Consider the following 16,559-nt stretch of genomic DNA (forward strand, 5'->3'; position numbering starts at 1 on the left):
GACGAGAAATTAACTTCCATTAGGACATTGTATTCGCGCTTGACAGTTGCTTTTAGAAAACGACTAGAATGAATCATTGGTAGGCTTAAAGACATGCATACGCAGCTCCCATGCAAGCATATTGAGTACACAACTTAATATCTGTAGAAATCTGTTGACTCATGTAGATACATAACATCTGTATGTGAATAGGAATAATATGATGCACCTTTGCAGTTGTTCTCTTTAATTCTTATGTATCGTTAATTGTACATTATCTTCTATTAATTTCTGTATAACGCTGTTAATATTAACGATGCAATTTCCCCTTAGTGATAATAAAGTTATCTTATTCATCCATACATTAGAGATTAATTGCATGTATGGGTAAGTAGATGAATACACACTTCAGGTAATGATAGAGTAAAGAACTGCAACACACCAGCCTACTTCTCCACAGAGACACACATATGACCATTACTGTAATACAGGAGCTGATGCCAGGAAGCCCTGCCCACTGCCACATCAGCGGCCCGCAGCCCATCCACTGTGCTGGGCTCTGAGCATCTGTATTCAATTTACAGTACCTGAGCCAAGCCTGGCTCCTGCTCGCCTACGCTATCACACAAAGCACAGCAAGAGAATGATGTCACAAAGAGACTTATACATGACCATGTGTATCAAAGGAGCATAATTATGTGACAAAAAGAAATTATTAAATTATTTCTTTTAAGGATTAAAACTGGTTTTCTGTGAAATATCTTTACTACCATGTGTCAATTGCAGCATCAATGTTTTGTTTTAGTTTTTCTAAAATATAATACACTTAAGCAACACATACAGCACAGGCTGCTGGCCAATAGTGTCTATGAAAGGACTATTACTGTGCTGACTCCTATATTTTCTGGAGAAGTGGTAAAAGTGGTTCCTGAGGCAGCAATGTCCTTCCCCCTCCCTGGGTGCCTCACTACAGGAAATCTCTTCTCACCAGAAAAATGTCAGCATGCAAGTCTCCTCCTTCAACCCTTTAAAGTGTGTGTATGCACACATGCGTATGAATGTACCGTACATTGGACTGTGTCCCCTGTCTTCCTTATAATTACAGTATTGTTTTCTCAATTAGTCTATCTATGAATCACATCAGTGCTCCACAGAAAATGCATCCTTTCCTGACTTATTTGGTTTGCTTAACTTTTGACAGCAATGAAAGCATGCAACAACACCAGTACATTTGGTGATTCACGTGCTCACGGTGTCACCGTGTAACTATTTGTAAAAATCTGTATTTTTCTGATTTTCTGAGAATACAATGTGTCATGTTTTGCCAACATTGTTAACTGTGATTGTTACTTTTACCTTTCATTATCCAACGGAAACTCCCTCCGTCACTTCCTGTCAGCTGTCACTTCCGGATGCGGTGAAACGGGAGAAGGGGAAAAACACCGCACATCCATGGATTAATTTAAATGACAGTTGCTATCTCTTATATCAGCTTTAATATAAACCAGTCCGTTCTGATCCAACAGGTCAAATCTACGCGGCGTTTTGGATCTACTTGACGTCAGTATCCGCGAATGAACGTTGTTTTGAGTTTCTTGCTAGCCTGTGTGTACTTAATATCGGGACGCTGGTGTTGTTAGCTAACACGCACAGACGACAAGGCTAACCAGCTAGCAGTTTCCTCGATCGAAATGTAATTAACGAGGTTCTTATTATATTCCTCGTTTGCAATTGCGAGAGACGACGTGCTTGTATAATTGTAGTTGAAAGTCATCACCCCTGTTTGTTTGGGTCTCGAGAAGGTCAACAGACAGCAGAGCTGAAAAGTAAACAGGGAAGCAACAGATCCAGAAGTTGAAGAGATTTCCTCAAGAATCCAAGTAAACCTTTGGGCAACATCAAGTCATCCGATCAACATCGCAATACTTGGAAAGATGGATTTGATGTGGACTTCAACAACAGTGTGGACAAATACCCACATGATATTTCATAAATAACATTTTGCTGTTAGCCAGAAGGCATAACCTACTTCCCCCCCTTTGTTGACTGGGCGCCTTTCTGATCAGGTCCTAGGTTTGTGTTCATGTAGCTTGTGCTTCTCTTAACCTTTTTTTGTTTTGTTTTGTTCTTTTTTCGAATAAGCGGCTCAACTCAACAGGTGGGTCTCCTTTTCTGTAGTCATGTCATTAGTTATACTAGATAGTTAATGTACTTGATGATGATCTCCTTATGAATAGTCAGTATTAAGAATCTGATCATTGTATGGCCATTTCCTAATCCTAACTCGGAACCATTTCATCCTCCGAGACCCTAAACACACAGCATGCTTTGAACCATTTATCCTATTGTCATAGTCCGTGCATTGTCTTAACACTGGGATCAATGTAGAGTCATGCAGTGACACTCTTGTCTTCTTCCCCCACAGTGAAGCATGAATGGTCTGTCTGTCAGCGAGCTCTGCTGCCTGTTCTGTTGCCCTCCCTGTCCAAGCCGCATCGCTGCTAAGCTCGCCTTCCTGCCCCCTCAACCCACATACGCTCTCCTGCCAGACCTAGAGGCTGGGCCAGCCTCCCTGGCAGCAACGGGGGCATCATCGGGGGCATCGGGCCTATCGGGCCTGCGTGTGCGGAGCGCAGCGGCCGTTGGAGGTGCCCCTGGGGCCGTGGAGGGGAAATGGAAGCTTCATCTGACGGAGCGAGCAGAGTTCCAGTACTCCCAGAGAGAGCTGGACGCCACAGAGGTGTTCCTCACTCGCTCCAGCCGTGGGAACAGGATCGGCTGCATGTACATCCGCTGTGCCCCTACCGCCAGGTGAGTAGCTTTGAGTCTGCTCAGTCTCTCGCCATAGGCTGAATGAATTGATTGTTTTGTGGACTGGGAACTAGTATCTCCTCAATCCCTCCTGTTTCATATGTATGTCATTGTATCTCTTCCTCAGAGTCTCACCCCCCACTCCTCTGTCTCCCCTGCATTATGTTGTGTTTCTTCCACTCGTGTCCCAGGTCTTTACTTCCTGTGCGTGCTTCCCTGTTGAGTCAGCGGTCTTCAAATCCGCTCTCTTCCTGCATTTTTCATGCATCGCCATTTTGTTTTGACCATTTCTTTCTTATTCTCAGCCCTATTTTCATTATGTTGTCTTAATAGTCTTTGCTGTAGGCTGGTGCCTGAGAGCTTACAATTGAGACACTGGTAATGCTTGTGTGAATAGATCTACACTTAACGGGGCACTTCACCAAATAACAAGGCTGATTTAGTTTTCCACATAATCTCACACACATCCAAAAACGGAGTTTTTGAGCACACATTCCTTTAGTTTGACAGTTATTGAGAGTAAATGAGTTTGAATATGGCCACCACCAGTGATGTCACTGGGGGACATTGAATCCTTGTTAATTAACACAAGGATTCAATGTCACAGATCGATGACATCACTGGTGGCCATATTCAAACTCATTTACTCTCAATAATGTCTGCAAACCGGTTTGAGTTTTGACATGTGTGTGAGATTGAACTGCTGCGGTCAGGCAAGCGATACCGGAGTCTCATGGCAAGCACAGAGAGACTCAGAAGAAGCTTCTATCCCCAGGCTATCAGGATGCTCAACGAACAATAACACTATGTAACAACAACCATCAAATGCACTCACAGCACACACATCCACACGCACACACTCACTTTAAACATACAACTCACTGCAGCACCTACTTTAACCACTTTAGTACACCTAAGCACACTTTATATTTATCGGTAACGAATTTGCACTACAACCCTCATACCTAATACCTCATTACACCTTACTGTAAATTATATTGTACCTACATTTTACCTCATCCCACTTCTGCATTGCACTGTATAGTATATTGTATGGTAACTCAGTTACTTCTACTCTACATAGAGCATTGTATATATGTATATACTGAACATTTTTGTCTACGTACTTTACTTCTATTTTATACTTTTATACTGCTATACTTATTTTATTATCTATTTTTGCCTAGCACAGTCTCTGGAGCGAAACAGAAAGAAGCATTTTGTTGTATAAAAGTATTCTGTACTTCTATATGACAACTAATAAAGAAACTTGAACTTGAAACTTGAGATTATGTGCAAAATAAATCAGCATTGTTTTTTTGGTGAAGTGCCCCTTTAAACTACATTTCATTCGCTGAGCGATGTACTGATCGTGTGTTTTCAGCCAGGTCCGTTAACCTGTTGCACTGTGCTGCAGACCACATCAATTAAAAAGACATGGACCGGCTTGTGTTACTGTCTATGCCCGGTCCAATCTAGTGTTACACAAGGATGAATCCAAACTAGGCACATTACAGGCCTCATTGTTCAACCATATTCTCAGAAAGCCCACCAGCGAAATGTTGGCCTATATGGGTTCGGAAACAAAGCAAAAGCTCACACAATCTCTAAGTAGAGAAAGTATCAGGTTGCTCCAGTCCAGAGAGCACAATATGCATTCATGAATAGGAAGCTAGGGCTATAATGCCTGGGGTTTATAGTGGCTACCTTGCTACTCGGGTTTTACTAAATGGCTAGAAGCAAGTCATTTGACACACAGATCCAGTTTAGTAAACCAATCTTCCTCCACTGAGCAACATCAGTCTGAACTAAGTCCTCCTGGCGTTAGATTCAAGTGAACTAGTCATAGTCTCTTTTATCAACACGACGGTTATTGTTAGAATCTGTGCTGTAAGAGAGTTATCAAGTTGATCACATTCATGGATAAAAGTGTCTGCAGTTGTTTTCTATCCTCTGTCCAGTGCTGCTAGTTGTTTTAATCCCCTGTCCAGTGCTGCTAGTTGTTTTCTATCCTCTGTCCAGTGCTGGTAGTTGTTTTCTATCCTCTGTCCAGTGCTGGTGGTTGTTTTAATCCCCTGTCCAGTGCTGCTAGTTGTTTTAATCCCCTGTCCAGTGTTGCTAGTTGTTTTAATCCCCTGTCCAGTGCTGCTAGTTGTTTTAATCCCCTGTCCAGTGCTGCTAGTTGTTTTCTATCCTCTGTCCAGTGCTGATAGTTGTTTTCTATCCTCTGTCCAGTGCTGATAGTTGTTTTCTATCCTCTGTCCAGTGCTGGTGGTTGTTTTAATCCCCTGTCCAGTGCTGATAGTTGTTTTTAATCCCCTGTCCAGTGCTGATAGTTGTTTTTAATCCTCCGTCCAGTGCTGGTAGTTGTTTTAATCCCCTGTCCAGTGCTGATAGTTGTTTTTAATCCTCCATCCAGTGCTGGTAGTTGTTTTAATCCTCCGTCCAGTGCTGGTAGTTGTTTTAATCCCCTGTCCAGTGCTGATAGTTGTTTTCTATCCTCTGTCCAGTGCTGGTGGTTGTTTTAATCCCCTGTCCAGTGCTGATAGTTGTTTTTAATCCTCCGTCCAGTGCTGGTAGTTGTTTTTAATCCTCCGTCCAGTGCTGGTAGTTGTTTTAATCCCCTGTCCAGTGCTGGTAGTTGTTTTAATCCCCTGTCCAGTGCTGATAGTTGTTTTTAATCCCCTGTCCAGTGCTGGTAGTTGTTTAATCCCCTGTCCAGTGCTGGTAGTTGTTTTAATCCCCTGTCCAGTGCTGATAGTTGTTTTAATCCTCTGTCCAGTGCTGCTAGTTTTAATCCTCTGTCCAGTGCTGATAGTTGTTTTTAATCCTCTGTCCAGTGCTGATAGTTGTTTTTAATCCTCTGTCCAGTGCTGATAGTTGTTTTAATCTCCTGTCCAGTGCTGATAGTTGTTTTAATCCTCTGTCCAGTGCTGCTAGTTTTAATCCCCTGTCCAGTGCTGCTAGTTGTTTTTAATCCCCTGTCCAGTGCTGCTAGTTGTTTTTAATCCCCTGTTCAGTGTTGATAGTTGTTTTTAACTCCCTGTTCAGTGCTGAAAGTTGCTCTGAGTCTGAACCCTCACTACAATGCTTGATTACTCTCACTTGAAGTATATCACTTATGCACTTGTTACCTGGTGCATAGTACACATAGAAAAGATGGGGGCCTTTTCTTAACCATTTAGTTTAAAACCTGTTAAAAGCAAGTGATGCCCTTGTGTCTCAAGTGCTTGGTCCACTATTGAGTATGTGTTATGTAGGCCCCAGGAAGTCTACCATATGTTGGCCTCAACACACTGTCGCCAAAAACATCATGTGATGTAGGCTTTGAGACAGTAAAATAAGGATATAGACAGATTATGAGGATCCAAATAAACAAATGGAGCTGCAATATACCAACTAGGTTATGTAGCTTTAGCCCATAATACTCCCCAGCCAACTATGTCATCGGAATAATTGACAGCGATTGCAAGCTTTCACTCTGAATGTAACTATGTGGTCTGGACTAGTTAGTTGTAAACCCCTCTCTCTCTGTGTCCGCTCTCAGGTTTACAGTGCTTTTCTCCCATGGGAACGCAGTAGACCTGGGCCAGATGAGCAGCTTCTACATTGGCCTCGGGACACGCATCAACTGCAACATCTTCTCGTATGACTACTCCGGCTACGGCGTCAGTACCGGCAAGCCTTCTGAGAAGAACCTCTATGCCGATATAGATGCTGCCTGGCACGCCCTGCGCACACGGTAGGTCATCTGTCTATCTGTATATTATGGCTTTACTGATCGGTTACCTCGAGTGCCATCGTTTCCTGCTAGGGCTGTCCTGAACTAAAGACAAATTTCTCAGGTGATGTACTACAGAAATGTCTATAGTGTTTTTCTTTGTTACTCATAACTTGGACTGACTTCCAAAACGCTCTATCGTCAGTCCTACATTCATTCAGCTTTTTATTTTTCTCTTCAGTGACAAAAGTACCAGGAGAAGCTCTTCTTCATCGCTACAGTTCTTGGTTTTGAGAGCTACACTGTTTAGTTGTATGTGTGTTGTGTGTTGTGTGTGTGGCCTTGCCATACCTAACTAAACAAAATGGTTACTGTAACTGAGGGGTACAATTCCCTGACTGTATTAATCAAGTATTAGTATCATTAAACTACTACCGTGTATGTACATTACTGGCCAATACCGTACACAAGTATATTAGATTAGAACACTTCCACAATGAAACGGTTTCCACACAAATACTCGTTTAGAATATTTATTACATCAAAATAGTATTACATTATATACTTTACTTAGATTGCGCTTATAAGGCAAAGAATGTGCGTAAGCAAATCAATATGGAATGTTAGGAATTAGATCTGGTACTCTGGGGAGGGGGGTGTACTACCGGTTGTAAGCCAGCAGGGGGAGGCAATGCTCTATGAAAGTCAATGGTTCCACGGAGGCGATCTTACTCCCTGGAGCAGCGGGGAAAGGCAGCCTCTGTACTCTCAATGTGCGCGCCGCGCAGGTGAAAGCCGTGGAGCCTCTGGTACGACAGAGACGGGCTCGAGTGATGTCCCCACGGGCAGGTGTAGATCCCACAGTAGCAGCGGGGTAGGCGGTTCTCTGCTCCAGCAGCTTGGTGAAGAATGAAGAATAATAATAGTACTCCTGCCCGAAAGTGGCACTGCAATCACCGGGGTAAATCCTCCGGTTGGTCCGTGGTTCACAGTTGAACTTGACGTTACTATCCTTATTAGCACGCGGCAATAAGTGCTCTATGTAGACGCACAATTACTCACTCCACGTGGTCTTTGACTCGTAATGAAGGCTTTTACTAGTAAGGAGCGAACGATACGTTAAACAAACGTACTAGGATAAACACGACTCTATTTGAGGCAATACGAGCCCTGCTGTACCGCACGTTGCGTAGTGGGTAAGGCTTTACTTGGTAACTGAACCAGACTGAACTGAAGGCGAACTGAAAAGGAAGTTCTGTATTCGCTGGTCATATTTATACGTACGGTGGACAAATAGTGCCGCTCTGCTTTCGGTAGCCGTATTCATGGGCAGAAGCGGGCATGTTAAGACAAGTCATGTCGGTAGCTTTCAAGTCAGCTCTAGGGGGGTAAGTCACTGGCGCCTAGGGGATCGCTTCCAATAGGAGAACGAATATTATGGTCTGTCCTGTACCAGGTAAAGGGATATTCCGTGTATATGTACAAAGAATATACAAGGGATATCAAACGATATACAAATATTATACATGGGATCTCAGGCAATAAATATATATATTCGGTTTAATCTGACCCTTTGTAACAGTTACTATGCCTAACTAAAATAACTAACTCAATAAAATGACTGGACTCTGAAACAAGGTTACCAAAGAAAAAGAGACTATATAGGCCCAACAGCACTGTCCATGTGGCACCACTCCTCCAGGGTGACAAGGGCTGCCATGCTGTCTGGCGGCGGTGTAGCTGGGCTTGGGCTGTTGCAGAGGCTGCTTGGAGAGGTGGCCTGGCTGCTGATGATGGAAGAGAGGCCAGGCAGAATGTCAACTACCCTGTTGACATTCAAACTGATGGTTTAGTTGAAAGTCAGATACCAGTCAACTGATACTCTAGATGTAGATAGTCTACAACAATGGTGTGACCAAAACTTCAGAGCCCGAGGGGGCCAGGCACTGCAGAGGAGAGGAAGGTGGGAGAGAGGGTAGTGATAGAGGTAGGAATATGGCTACTGTAGAGCACCGACAGACTGCGTGCGGTGGAGGAGGGAGACAGACACGGTCGTAGAGAAGCGAGGTCGGGGGGGTCGATGTGTCTCAAGGACGCTGGGATGTGATAGACTGTCTCGTTAGTGGGAAGTGCCGCTGGATGATTGCTGCTGCAGTTGCCCTTGGGAAGACATGACACTACACAGCGTTGTCGAGGGTGGATTGAAGTGTTTGAAGGACTCATATTATATATATTTTCAGCAATTCTGTATGATTTGCTTGCCTCTGTGGAACATGTTTGTTCAGTTTCTTTGTGGTTTTTCATTTAGATTTTATTTTATAGCACATTTCTTTAATTAATTATTTCCTTCCCTGCTTGACTACTCTACACCCAAAAGTAAAAGAAAGAAAAGCATTTCCAAACTGCCACTGGGCAATAGATTAAGGTGGGCAGTGTTCTTGGCTCCAAAAAGCACAGCTAGTTGATTCATTAAAGCTAACGAGTGTGTCCTTAACGAGACATTACAAAGGGTAGTACTTCTGAGTGTGTTAAAGTTTGTTAATCTGATGACTTCTTTCAGGTACCATCCCTGGCCAAAACGGCAAGAAGTAGCTATGTCATTTTCCACAGCACCTAAATAACATCAGAGTCTGCCAAATCCATACCAAGACCACGCAAAACCAATGTTCCATATTATGTGACCTTTAAATGTGTAGTTAGCTGTCATCCTCATCTGTAATTGCATATCTGTTGCATAAAGCTCTTGTTTTTCTTGGATATTCTAAATTTCATCCCCAGGAAAGATGCTAGAAACTGAGAGAGAAGCTCTGTTGTTACAAAATAGACTGGCCAATCCGATGCAGGCAGCCCTAATCCTTCAAGGCTTTAGAGTACAATTTTACTCTCATTTTTCAAAACTACTAGCTGATGCATTATCTGGTTATATTAGTGGACTGGAGAAACAGAAATATCACTATTAATGTCACAACTTTAGTGAGGGAGAGACGGAGGAAATTACCTGGATCTGCTGTGCAGCGAACATGATCAGTGGAAGGGATGCTTGGTTTTCAAGAGCCTCTTCAACTTACTTGGCAGCACTGTTGGTTTGCATTAGCAAAGTTAACTAGCATAACTTTCCCTGCAGATGACGCACACAGGTTGTGCGCTGTTGACATCTTCCGACAGTCCAAGTGACGACGATACGCGGCATAATTTTCATACCATCTGTTGCCAGTCTTTGCTCTTTTTTTCCTTTTCTTTCTTTTAGTTGGTTAGGGTGACATCTGTGCAAGAAAATTGAAATCATCATAAAATAGATTGATAATTATTCCCCATCCTGTTAGCAAAATCAATGGTGAGAATGTGGTTAGAACACACATTAGGTATGTAAAAATAGTTGTGAATATTGAGTGCTGACACAAATATGTATGTTGAATTGAAATGTGTAATTGTATGTGTGATTTAGAAATAATTTCATGAAAGGAAAACTGAATTGGTCCTAAAATCCTACGGCTCACTTGATCTTGCCTCACGGCACTCCAGCTGGGTGAGAACCACTGCTCTAGTGAATTGCAGACAATATTTCTTCAAATGTTTTCAATGGTAGTAATAGGTCCAACTAGAGGTCTTCTCTCAGCCATGGTGACCATGGAGCCAGGTTAAAATTTGGTGAAATTTTAATGACTCTTTTTCGATTAATCTTTTTCATGTTTTAGTTTTCATGCCGAATGACTTCTCCATGATAAGCACATCTCTGGCATCACAATAGTAGTCACTATGTGGGCCCTCTGCATCACAGCCTTCATTTGCAGAAGGACAATAATGATTAAATCCTTTGAATCAGTGGACTAAGTCAGCCGTCTTTCTCTTCCTTGTCAACGAAGGACCTAGAATGAATGTTTTTTTTACGTTTTTCTGACGTGTTACTTCAGATTTCCATCGTGGCTTCACACCACATTCTGCACAACTCCACATGTCCAGCCTGTACTAGAAGCATAATGTTGTGTGTGTGTCTACACTGTTGTGTGGCTTGCTTTAACCAGGTATGGCATCAGCCCAGAGAACATTATCCTGTATGGACAGAGCATCGGCACAGTACCCACTGTAGACCTGGCGTCACGCTACGAATGTGCTGCCGTGGTCCTTCACTCCCCCCTCACCTCCGGGATGAGAGTAGCCTTCCCAGACACCAAGAAGACATACTGCTTTGATGCCTTCCCCAAGTGAGTCTCTGACTGCTCTGTCTGTCTGTCTCTCTGTCCATCTGTCTCTCTCTCTCTCTCTGTCCGCCTCTATCCATCTGTCTGTCTCTCGCTCTCTGCCAGTCTGTTTCTCTCTCTGTCCATCTGTCTATCTCTCTGTCCACGTCTCTATCCGTCTCTCTCTCTCTCTCTCTCTCTCTCTCTCCATACACACGTTACACAGACTGCTTATCTGCCTCTTAGCATTTTGACTTAATTACAGACTTTAAAGGGGCAGTTCACCTAAAGTAAAAAGTCCCCCCTTACCTGGAATGCTATCTATCCAGTCCAGTGTGATTAGCCTAGTTTTGGAGATACCTGCCGTCATTCCCAATACAATGGAGCCGAATGGCATTCGGTTTGTAGCATTCAAAGGAACAAAAAATAATACATTAGAAAAACTCAAAGCAACCTCTCTTTACAGAAAACATGAGCCGGTTACTCAAGGTAATCCACAGACCTTGCTGTGAGCAGCTTCATGTAGGAACTATATTTAACACCAGAGAATTGCTCTTTGCAGGGGAAAGTAAGAATAACTACTGGAGGAGGTGGCACTTCCGTGCTATGGCAGTAATCTCTCTCTGTTTTTGTTTTGGCTTTACTTACCTTTACTGGCAAATCCCCCCGTCCCCGTCCCCGTCCCCGTCTCTGCACAGGATTTGAGCCCCAGAGGCTTGTGTGACCAGGCTGTTTCCACTACACTCCGCTCATCCTCATTTGCCCTTTTTTAGAGAGATTAAATTCAGCCTCAACACTCGATACAACACATGTGAATCCCATCTGAACTGACATGACTGTCATTGACCACTTACACAGTGGCCATTTTGCTCTTATGTCATGCTCAGGTTGGGTTCCTTTCCGCCCCTGTGAGAACAGGATGGAAAGGAATCTCAACCTGAGCATGACATAGGAGCAATATGGCCGCCGTGTGAATATGGTAAATGATCAGTGTTGACCACCAGCCTTTTTCATGTTGTATTGCTGCTGTAGATAAACTAGATATATAGTTGAAGGGTTGATTCTAGGGTACCGGTCAGTGGATATTTTCAAGGAAAAGTCTATATTTAATTTTTTTTTAAAGTATATCAGCAGATATCTGTTGTTAGATATTTCAGCTCCCAAATATCTGTAACTGAACCGAAAATCAGTCTAGCTCTAATGGAATAATATGCTGTACAAATTACAGGCTTACTGTATTCAGTGAGGTTGGTCCTTATGCTCACTCTCACTGCTTTTGTCTTTAGAATCAGCCTCAGGCAGAGTGAATAGGAGGCACTAGTGTCAGTCCAGCTCCAGACAGTACCAGCGTAGGAGGAGAGGAGGAGGCGTGAGGGACCAGAAGAGGCCTCTGTTCGTGTAGTGAGCTCTGAGAGCCTCCAGTGTTCGCCTGCTCTCCTTATCTCTGAGTGTGTACACACACACTACACATCATGCACACGCTCTCACACAATCCACTGGTTCCGTCCTACTCGGAACTGCCTGAGTGGGGGAGGCATAACAAAACACTGAAATGGAACAAGAGTTGTTTGTTGCACACGTTCGGTATGTATGGTTCTGTTGTAATCCTCCTGTCTAGCTAATGTTGCAACAGCTAATTCTCTGTTCTCGCTCTCTCTCTTTTTCTCTCTCAGCATTGAAAAAGTGTCTAAGATAACGTCTCCGGTGCTGATCATCCACGGGACGGAGGACGAGGTGATTGACTTCTCCCACGGCCTGGCTCTGTTCGAGCGCTGCCCCAAAGCCGTGGAGCCCCTCTGGGTGGAGGGGGCGGGACACAACGACATTGAATTGTACAGCCAGTATCTGGAGCGCCTGCGCCGCTTCATCGGACAGGAGCTAACCGCCCCGCAGCACACCTGACCGGCCAGACCTCAACCACTATGACCACCACCATCCTCATCCTCAGACTCCTGGCTCTCCAGCAGTCCACTCCTCTCCAACTGCAGCCCGGTCCTCCTTCAACTCATATGTGGCTCAACTCCCCTTATCTTAAGAGGGAATTGGGCAAAAACCATCTCTGACTCAACACCGGTTCCCTTTCTGTGTCATTTGAGTTCCTTCCTACAGCACACAGCTGTTGACCCACAGCTGTTGGTGTTTGAATGGGGATGTGTGGCTCTGTTGAGGAGGAAGGACTAGAAGTTCAAGAAGCTCTCTTTGACAGAACTGCTTCTCCCGTCTCCTTTGTTTTCAGCTGTGCTTTTCTGGAAAACCTTGTCCTGGTTTTGCTGTTCTTGTTTATGTCACACCTTGTCATTCGTGGCTTCTAGGGGGGAAACCTCTTGTTTCTCTCAGCCTCTGGAACAAGTGCAAGAACCATAGCATCATCCAGGCTTTGGTTTTCTACTTCCAGGCTGTTTCGATGTCCCTCTATCTGTGTTTCATGATGAATTGAAAATGGGGGACCCTGATGTAAACAAGACTAAAGTCTTTCTCTGGTCATTTGGAGACAAACATCTGAGAATGAATTGTCTCGTTTGAATTACTGAATGTATGATTCATTTTCTAAAAGACAATTTTAATCTACCCTTTAAAAGAATAGTAACACCACCCCTTCTTTAAGAATAATAACACCAACAGATACAGCACTGAGCTAATCTGAGGCACTGATACTGGTGGATAATGTCTTTAATTATCCGATGTGTGAGGACATCATCTTTCAGCCACTAGACTGCTCTAACTAAACTAGGCAGACACAACTGGGTTGTGGTTGACAACAGATTTGCTGCGTTTCCTTTGATTGTGGGGAAACTCTGTCCAAGTCTGTGCTCTCTCTCTCTTTCGCTCTCTGGTTTACAATTATTATTTGTCCACTTCTATGCATCGTCATTTCAATGACTGAGAAGTAATTGGCTTTCACTAGAGGACTAAGCTATTTTGTTTGAATCTTAAAGGGGCTATGTGATTTTTATTTAAATCGACTTGTTTTTGACTGACATTGACATACGTACAGTAGATTGCCCCTTTTTAACATGTTCACACCTGGCACACACCTGTTTTGCTGAACAGCGTTAAGTTCTACAGTGACGTACAGTAATATTATCGCTGCTGGTCTTATTTGTGACATTTTAAAACTCTAGTTCAATCACGTTGTATTGCACTCTGATTTTTTTGCTTTAATTGCTTAGGGGAATAACACTTTATTAGAAGATTAGACCACGCTCCATTCAGTTAGTCTTTATCAGAACACTAGACCAAGCTCCATTCAGTTAGTCTTTATCAGAACACTAGACCAAGCTCCATTCAGTTAGTCTTTATCAGAACACTAGACCACGCTCCATTCAGTTAGTCTTTATCAGAACACTAGACCATGCTCCATTCAGTTAGTCTTTATCAGAACACTAGACCATGCTCCATTCAGTTAGTCCTGTTCTGCTGCAGTTACAGACACAGTATTGATCACGTCGGTTGACTGTCCTGAGTTTCATTTTGGGTTGACCGATACCCAGATAAGGTGGATTCTATAGACCGGAAAACCATTCTCAAAACCTCTTAACTTTTTCCCTTTTTACTGCACATTTGTCAAGACATACTTAGATTATTTCTAGACCTAGCTCTGTGTGATGACTGACATAGGCAAACCCAACCTCTCTGGCTAAAGTGAGTTATTCTCCACTAACAAAATGATTGCGATGGAGTTTTGAAAGTGTTTTTTATTTCTGTTTGGTTTTTTGAAGTGGGAATGGAATAATCAGGTTTATTTGTATATAACAAACCAAAGGTTCACCTTTTTATTCTGTCTTTTTTTCGCCCCCCAAAAATATCATCAAAAATATTCATGTTCCTGGTTGGTCTTGTCTTTTCACAATGCTCATGTGGATATAAACTTAAAAACACATTTGTCAGGTTACTCTCAAACAGATTTCAGAGTAATCTGCCAAATGATCATCATACCCTTGCGCTGCCCCCCCCCCCCCCCTTACAGGAACAAAGTTTGAATGTTGTGAATCAGCCAGGTTGTCAGCTGCTGCTGTTGTTACACAGCTGTTTCTAAAAGCCTTGAGTGTTTATCCTGATGCTTGTTTATATGGCAAGTATAAGCAATACAGTGGATTTGTGTGTTGGGGTTAAACTGTATGTCAAGAGACTAATGATGAAATAACTGACTGAGGAGCTTCAAGCAGACTCATGAAATAGCTTTTTGTTTAAAGATAAACTTAAGTTAAAGAATTTTTTTTTTTTTTATTCAGATGTTGTATGAATCTCTTTGGGTTTTAATTTTGGTAAGGGGTTGCAGAACCCAAGCAGTCTCTGTTTTTTTGTGTGTTGTCATATCCAGTTATATATTGTTTATTATATTTGTTCTATTTAGTTTTAAAGATATCATCTTTTTTTCCAAGAATTAAAGATATAATAGAAAAATAAATTACTCATGAGTTGGTAATAAGTATTGTTTCTGTCCCTCTTTCTTAAAGGTATTCATTTGTTTTCACAGAGCTCTTATTATCAAGGAATCCATGTTTATTGTCTCCTTCAGTCACCATTTTCATCCGAGTTCTGGCATCCAGTGAATATAGATCTGGCAGATCCTCCTAAAACAGCTGCTTTTGGCTCGTGGGAAAGAGGCGGGCTACTGATAAGGGTGTCCAATGGACACAGCACGGGGCCCTGATTGGCTGGTGGGTTTTTAGTTTAGTTGTTTGGGAGGAGGGTCAGCCGATGGATGCATGTATTATCTCTGCCAAAAAGAAAATATTCAAATATTCAGTCTGTTTTAATTATACCAGTCGAGGCTTTTACTCCATCCCAACTCTGGTTAGGAACTGGCCGCCATGTAGCGTTGGGGAGGAGAAGAACTGGCCGCCATGTAGAGTTGGGGAGGAGAAGAACTGGCTGCCATGTAGAGTTGGGGAGGAGAAGAACAGACTGGCCACCATGTAGAGTTGGGGAGGAGAAGTACTGGCCGCCATGTAGAGTTGGGGAGGAGAAGAACTGGCCGCCATGTAGAGTTGGGGAGGAGAAGAACTGGCCGCCATGTAGAGTTGGGGAGGAGAAGAACAGACAGATGAACTGGCCACCATCTAGATGTAGCAACCTGAAAATATGCCTATTATTCAGATGTGCTGACTTGCCTTTTATCTCCCCTTTGTGCACCAAGACATTCTAATTAGTTTCCATTAATATTCCCTCGAACAATGACGCAGGCTCCTCCTTGTCCTACTCGCTGGAATATGCATTATGAACAGTATCGCTGGACCATATTCACTCACCCAGCCTCCCTGTGTGGCTAGTTGGCGACCAGCAGGGGGCGGTGGCAGGCAGAGAGCGTATCAGAGAGCCGGGGGAGCAAGTAAATGGGGACGGAAGAAGGAAGGCGAGCCTCTTCGGCTTGGGATGTCGCCGTGAACGGTCGCAGCTACAACGGGAGGTGCTTTGGAATAGCCCCGTTAAAGAACCACCAGAGAGCCCCGCCGGAGCGAGCGACGGGTTATCCTATAACAGTAAACGTAGAAGCGTGTTGCATGTTTCCCTACTGAATACCCTAGCGATACAACGAGTTATCCTAGAAGGAATGCGGTATCGCCCTGAGGGGTTTAAGTTAAAGTTATTCCCTCTAGTGAGGTGCCCTGCCAGCGTGACGTGAAGAGGACCGGTGTTTAGAAACACCCTGCGTTATCATATATCCCGGCTAGCAGGAGGGCTGTTTGGGGACCCAGAGTGTAGCTGCAGTGTTAGTGAGGGCGAGTTTAGATACGCGCATGGACCCAGCACCAGCTGCCTACAACCAGTCTGCTCCGGCTGTCCACAACCAGATCTGCACCAGGCTGCCTTCAGCGCACAGGAGTTTGTCCCGACCAACAGAGGTCGCCATCCCCCAGCACACGCTC

At 43.6% G+C, this 16,559-nt stretch overlaps 1 protein-coding gene across 1 annotated transcript; it reads left to right on the forward strand.

Moving 5' to 3' along the window:
- The first annotated feature begins 1,401 nt into the window (after positions 1 to 1,401).
- abhd17ab (abhydrolase domain containing 17A, depalmitoylase b) lies at positions 1,402 to 15,029 on the forward strand. The gene is made up of 5 exons (XM_084308753.1): positions 1,402 to 2,137; positions 2,405 to 2,790; positions 6,338 to 6,532; positions 10,534 to 10,713; positions 12,363 to 15,029. The coding sequence occupies exons 2-5, from the start codon at positions 2,411 to 2,413 to the stop codon at positions 12,589 to 12,591; spliced, it is 984 nt and encodes a 327-aa protein (XP_084164879.1). The 5' UTR covers positions 1,402 to 2,137; positions 2,405 to 2,410; the 3' UTR covers positions 12,592 to 15,029.
- The last annotated feature ends 1,530 nt before the right edge of the window (positions 15,030 to 16,559 follow it).

This window comes from Notolepis coatsorum (genome assembly GCF_963971535.1).
Source record: "Notolepis coatsorum genome assembly, chromosome: 2".
NCBI classification, from domain to species: domain Eukaryota; kingdom Metazoa; phylum Chordata; class Actinopteri; order Aulopiformes; family Paralepididae; genus Notolepis; species Notolepis coatsorum.